Below are 6,519 nucleotides of genomic sequence, written 5' to 3'. Positions count from 1 at the left end.
ATCATCAAAACCCAATGATGGAGAGAAATTGCAGGAGGGGGAAAACAGGTTACTCTTGCCTTTGAAATAAAGGGTAAAGATGTTTCTTTTCCAACAGGTGTATGTGAACATAAGGAGCAAAAAATGAATTACAACAGCTTTCAAGTGGTTTATTTTTTACAACATACATTTCTGGAAGCTTCAAGTTGAATGCATGTCAAGTGGTCTTCATTCCTGGAAGCTTTGCTTCCACTAGCTCCATCAACCAAGCAATTCTGATATTGGCTCAGTTCCTGATATATGTTAGTGTTTTCTATTCTCTCGTTGCCCCCACCCATGTTGATCTGTCTCTTGTAACTTGCCTCCCCTTCTGTCCCATTTTTATCTATTTTCATTTTTGCCCTTACCCCTTACTTGACTCTGCCAGTTCAGTGGGTGAAATCCTGGCCCCATCCAGGACAAAACTCCCACGGACTTCAACAGGACCAGGTTTTCACCAGTTGAACTCAGCATTGTGTCTTTTCTAGATTATTGCCTTCCTCCATCTCCTTATATTTCTCTTTCCCTGTCTCACCCATCCAGTCCCCTCCAACACCATTTTCTCATGTCTACTGTTTTTCAAATTCTCTCCTTCCCTTCCCTTCCAATTTTACCTCATCTCCCTTCCCCCACTTCTTTCTCCCATCTTTTATCTTCCACCTTGGCCTCTTTCCTCCTCTCTGAATGCTGGTGCTCTGTACATTTTCAACTTTGGTTTGTCCTGTACTCCAAATGATTGTCTGCCATTCTTACCCCTTTAATATCAATATTTGTATTTATAAGAGGCCCCACGGGCATTCATCCTGTTTACTAGATGCAGATTCTGAATATTAAAATACACAACACAATAAAGGACTGCTCATCCACCTTGAGAGACAGAGAGATCCACTTGGCAAAGTGGGGATAATATTACTCTGAATCACCCTTTTCCTGTCCAAAAAGCCTCTGGGAAAAGATGGTTTTGTAGTGTACTTAGAAGATTCAGGCTCTCATGGACCAAGACTAGGGAAGAGTGAGTGTCAAAACCGAAGAGCTTTCAGACAAAATGTTCTGTCGTCAGCAGCTCCTTCCCTTTTATAGCAAAGGTGCTCCAGCTCAAATGTCTTCACTGCTCAATGTCAGCAGCCCAGTATAAAGAGTGGCACAAACTCACAGTTAAACAGGCCAAGATGGGAAAGGATCTCTATATGGGTTAACATGCTGGATTTCATTCAGAAACTTACTAGAAGCCACTGCAGATCTCAGAGCCCTGGTTTATGTGTTCTTGGAATGAAAACCCCATTAAATAAGTAGGCCATGGAATATTGCACCACCTTCAGTTTCCAATGGTCTTATGATGTAGACCCACGTAGAGCACTTTGCAACAATCTAATCCTGAGGTGGCAAACGTGTGGATAATTGTGACAAAGTCTGCATTGGTCCCACTCTTCTCACCAGGTGCAGATGAAAAAAGCACTTTTGTCACAGCCACTTCTAGGGCATACGGGAGTAACCCAGGATTTAAATTGCTGGGGTGTGTCAAAAATGGCTTAGCCAGGGGCGTCAATATCAGATGAGGATGCTTGGTGCCTCAGACAAACAAACTGCAAGTCGGTGGGTAGAGTGGCTTGCTCAAGGCCTCAGAACAAAGAAACTCTCAGTCCCATGCTTAGTCCACAATAGCATGTGCTGCCTCTCAGGGCTTGTCTTCACTGTAAAGTTAACTTTAAGTTATAACTCAGGTGTTGTCCCCAACTCTATCCACATCCACACATAAAATACCCTGAGTGCAGTGTTTTTAACACAGGTTGGCTGGCCAGCTACAGCTCAAGAGAGCACAACTTGTCAGCTAACATGGCCACTCTGCAATGTGGACACAGGGCTAGTGCCATTACAGTGCTGCTAGTCCTCCAGTGCTTCCCAGTAATTCCACCCATATGCCCAGGGGAACACAAATAACTCACTGGAAAAAAATCAGTGTGGCTCAGGTTGCTGCAGTATTAAGTATCATGGGATGTGCCCCCAAAAGTTTTAGTACCACACACAAATAAGTGCAGCGTGTGTGTGGACACAGCAATCTGAGTGTTATTTCTGCAATGAAAATGGTAGAAACCTTTCCCAAAAAGAAAAAAATGTAAAACTGGAAATTAGCCTTGAGAGTGGTAGAGTTCAAGAACCTCCTTACTACCACAGAAGGAAACCTCATTTTATCCCTCACTGTGAAGGGAACGTGTAGGGGAACACCAGAACTGAAGGCCAGCCTATAGTAGTGAACAGTGAGGACACTTGCACTCTTGGCACACGATCGCACAAGCAGAACAGATTGAAAGAGCACTATTTTATCAAAACTAAGTTACATACTGTGACACTGCACCTCATATTCTTCAGAGTGATATTATATGATTAGGGCATAATTATGATACATATTATACAAGATGACTCGTAGGATTGGAAAAGTTATGATCTGCTGAACCTGATTGTCCTATTGGTATGCATGTATTATTTTTGTATCTCAAGTTATGAATATTGACTAGGGAGCTATATTTCAAATGAGCCCATTAGCAAAGACAATGGATTGTGCAATAGCTTAACCTTCCTGTAGGCGTTTTGGCCAGCCTGTAAATAATGGCTGCTATAACACTGCAAGGATGTGCGACCCGGCCACATGATTCTGGACTCCATTTTGGGATGTCAGTATTTTTCCACAAACCAGTCTGGTCAAGTTTTGAAACAAAGGATTCCCATCTATGTATGAAACACCTGGGCATTCCAAGCTGTAAAGCAAGATCCCCTTAAGGATCTGCAGACTGCTCGTATCATTTATCAGAGTGAGAATCTGCTAATTCATATCCAATCTATTTAGTATATTAATCTTAGTGTGTGTTTTTTGTTTATTTGCTAAGTAATCTGCTTTGATCTGTTTGCTATTACTTATCACTTAAAATCTCTCTCTCTTGTAGTTAATAAACTTGTTTTTATTTTAATTTAAACCAGTGAGCTTTGACTGGAGTGCTGGGGAAAAATCTCTGCTTGGTTACCAGAAGTGTGCATTGTTTTCTTCACATTGAGGGAGAGGCAGACTGGGTATTAAACCCATATACTGGACAGATTTCACCAGGGCAGGAAGATTCTGCTCTGGGGTCCCAGCCTCTGAAGCTGGTGGTTAAGAGAGCCTGTGTGTATCTGTGGCTGGTGCATCCCTACCTGTGTGAATGCTGGTGAAAGTGCAGCCTGGAAGGCGCTGCAGCTTGTCACAACAGCACAGTGTGAGAGGGAGCCCAGGCTGGTGGGTCGGGGGGCTCAGTGGTACCCCAGTTCCAGGTGGCACCCTGGGGGGAACCCATCACACAAACAAATAGAAAAAGTTACATAAAAGGTAACAGGGTTTGCAACAATATTGAGGAAAATATGATCTCTACCATTCACCAAAAAGACACTACTCATTATGAGTATGACAAGGTCTTCGTAAGCACACTTTTACTGTATTTGCCTTTCTGATCACTGCTGCTAGAACGTTATTGGTAAAATAAGTACAACAGTCTTTCCAACAATAAACTTACTATTTACCACAGTGTGCCATTGATATTAGAACAATAAATACACTTTTATTTTTAAATTGACAATATTGATGTTGACTCAAGAAAAAGCCTGTGCACCAACAACTAAAAACTGTCCTTAAAAATAGAAAGAATGGATTAAATGTTCAAGACATTTGTACTTAAAGGTCTATTTTGAATATGACTAGTGAAAAATTAGAAGATAGAGCTGTCATCCTTAACAGCAATTTATTTTCCTAAAGTGAACACGTCTAGCAAGGATACCCTGAGAATTACAAATTAGTTAGCACTGCAAAAATGTTTATAACAGCACATTCTTCCCATTTAGAGATTATACGGTAAGGCTAAAAGCCACACTGAGCTTTTGAGTTCACTCATTTTTCAAGAGTAAAATCTTGACTCAGCAGCTCTTAAATGAAAGTTAGACAGTGCACCGGGGGGGCGGAAGGGGGGATAGGGAGGTAGCTAAGGAGAAAGTTTAATTCATTTGTGGGATGTACAGGTGACACACTGAAAGCATCTTTTCATCCTGCTAATGACAACTCAGATGAAAGGCTGAGATTGTTTGTAGCCTCATACTTGGCTTTTCCATGTTTAGCTTTCAAATGCATGTACTATAACAGTATATCTTATCTAATTAAAAATATCCTCCATACTTACACATAATATATACAGATATTCCATGACCTCCACCCACTTGGACACGTTACTTGCATATTAAGCAGAAAAGGGAGATGAAAGGAAAGGACTGTTAAGGTTAAAAATAATCAATTTTAATGCATAGGCGTGGGTTTTATGGCCCATGGTACTAGTAAATGCTATAAGCAGCATAGCTTTATGGTTGTGTCATTTCTTAGCACCTAAAATGAAAAAGCATCATAATGATTTTAAAATCTGTGTCATATTTTATAATACCACACAATCAAAACTTTTGTTTCTAATTCAGCTACAGGGCTTGGTATGCAGGAACAGATCACCTGATTAAAAAAAAGAAAAGAACCATGCAGAATCCAAACATCTCAGAAGTGGAAAAGAATTTAATATTTCACTTTGCCTCCTAATCTAGGCACAGCTCTCTGTGCATGGCTGTCCAGTAGCCCCTGGTTCCTATCTCTAAAATAGGACACATTCCTCCTTTACCTGGAACTCTTAAATAAGATCCAGTTCCTAATCTCTGAATGCTCTCTCCCCACCCCGTATCTTCCAATGCTCCAGCAGATTCAGCACCCTCTGACATTTGGCCATGGCTTAATGCAAATCTCACCAACTCTGGGATACACTACCCAGGAGCATACAACATTTGAGTTCAATAGTAGTTAAGGCCCTGCAAAGATGCTGCCGAAAGTGGGGGGCCCTGTGAAGGAGTCTCTGAAGGTAAAGGGATGTGACAGAGGCAAGGATTATTACAATGTCTGTGCGAGAGCCTCAAAGAAGTTTGGATAAGCATTAAAAAAAAGAATGCTTAATTCTTTTGAGGATTTCCCATCACAATCTGTCTCTATTTTGTGATTTCTGAGCATAATCTAAAACAGAATTTCTTTTGATATGACCCTCCATCAAACATTTTATCTGAAAACACATGGGGAAAAAAAAGACTTAATGGAAATAATCTTTTCTGCCATCATGAAACAGTGAACAAAAAGGTCAAAGGAAGCAGCTTGTTATAATGTATGACATTAACGGTCTATCAACAGCATTCATCATATTACACAAGAAAATAATGTGACACGAATTTGGAGCAAAACGTATCAGTATCAAATCAACTGAGTGACACAAGCCTCAAGTTGATGCTGCATTATTTTACAGTAAACATGCCTCCCCTCTTTTTTTTTAAATCGCGCCAGTATCTCAAAATAAATTGCGATTTGTCTTTATTCTTTATCAGGATTAGGAAATTTGATTCACATCTCCCACTGTTAAGACGTTTACCCATGTAACTCCCCAAAGACAAATCTGCCTGGCTCTGCCCCCAGCAAAATGTCTGCCCCTGCCAGCCTTTGATAACCCAGGCATTATTTTGCTGCCTTAAGCACTGGGTGTACAGTTGAACCATCCTTAATAGGGCTCCCCATATACTTCACTGAAAATGTATCCTCAAATGCATAACATCTTCAGTTAAAACTACAAATTGTATTTAAAAAAGAGACATGAGGATTAAAGCCACATTATTGACACATCTAGTATGAGTTGAGTTTCCTGGGAGCAGAGAAAGCTTCCCGCCAAGTCAGCTCTCTTTCTTCACTGGACAAAGCAGTTATCTCTACACAGGAGCTGCCAGACATGATGGCGTATAGCTCTTCACTAATTCATCCCAAGCGCAGTCTGCCACCTACAAAGCAAACACAGGCCATGTTAGGGTTACTGGGAAAGTCGTTTTGATCACAACAATCAAAAGGATCGCAGCGCTGTGAACAAAAAGAAAACTATGTTTGGGGTTCGGGTTCAGATAATGCCTTCATTTCGGATATGAGTTGTAAAATGCAGTGTGGCTGTCGTCATGTCAGCCCCAGGATATTACGTTCTCAAGGCCATGAAGTTAAGGCAGGTAAAACAGGAGGCAACGTGCTTCAGACTGGTTCCTTCCAGGCAAGGGGGTAATAGGCACTTGTCTCCCTGGCTAGGCATTGTGTGTTGTCCCCTTCACAATATAGGTCTATTTGCATACTGAACCAAAATGCTAATCAAGAGACTGAAATCTTGGAGAGGAAATTTACAGGAAATAAAAAAAGACCAGGAGGGGAGTACCATTTACAAGTAAAGACAATAGATTATTGGCATACATGTGGGGTGGCGGGCAGAGGTATCCTCCTACATCTTTCCACTGAACAGGAAAAAGGACAGCATGGCTCATGAATGGAAGATAACAGCCAAGCCTGGCTGTTCTATGCTGGCAGGACTGTGTGTGAGTTTTTGCTCTAAAAGACATGATAATAACTAGCTAAGTACATCTAGATTCTAGAATGCA

General features: G+C 41.1%; 1 protein-coding gene across 2 annotated transcripts in view; it reads right to left on the bottom strand.

The window, feature by feature from the left end:
• Positions 1 to 3,582: 3,582 nt before the first annotated feature.
• The window catches only part of PEX7 (peroxisomal biogenesis factor 7), an 82,262-nt gene continuing 79,325 nt past the window's right edge, over positions 3,583 to 6,519 (bottom strand). For both annotated transcript variants that reach the window (XM_073337426.2, XM_073337424.2), the window contains one exon: positions 3,583 to 5,883. In XM_073337426.2, coding sequence (XP_073193527.1) covers positions 5,815 to 5,883 — 69 coding nt within the window. In that variant the 3' untranslated portion in view covers positions 3,583 to 5,814. The remainder of the gene's footprint in view (positions 5,884 to 6,519) is intronic.

The sequence above is a fragment of the Lepidochelys kempii genome, chromosome 3 (assembly GCF_965140285.1).
Source record: "Lepidochelys kempii isolate rLepKem1 chromosome 3, rLepKem1.hap1, whole genome shotgun sequence".
In the NCBI taxonomy this organism is placed as follows: domain Eukaryota; kingdom Metazoa; phylum Chordata; order Testudines; family Cheloniidae; genus Lepidochelys; species Lepidochelys kempii.
Note: the sequence above shows the minus strand (reverse complement) of the source record. Positions and strands in the feature narration are given on the sequence as shown.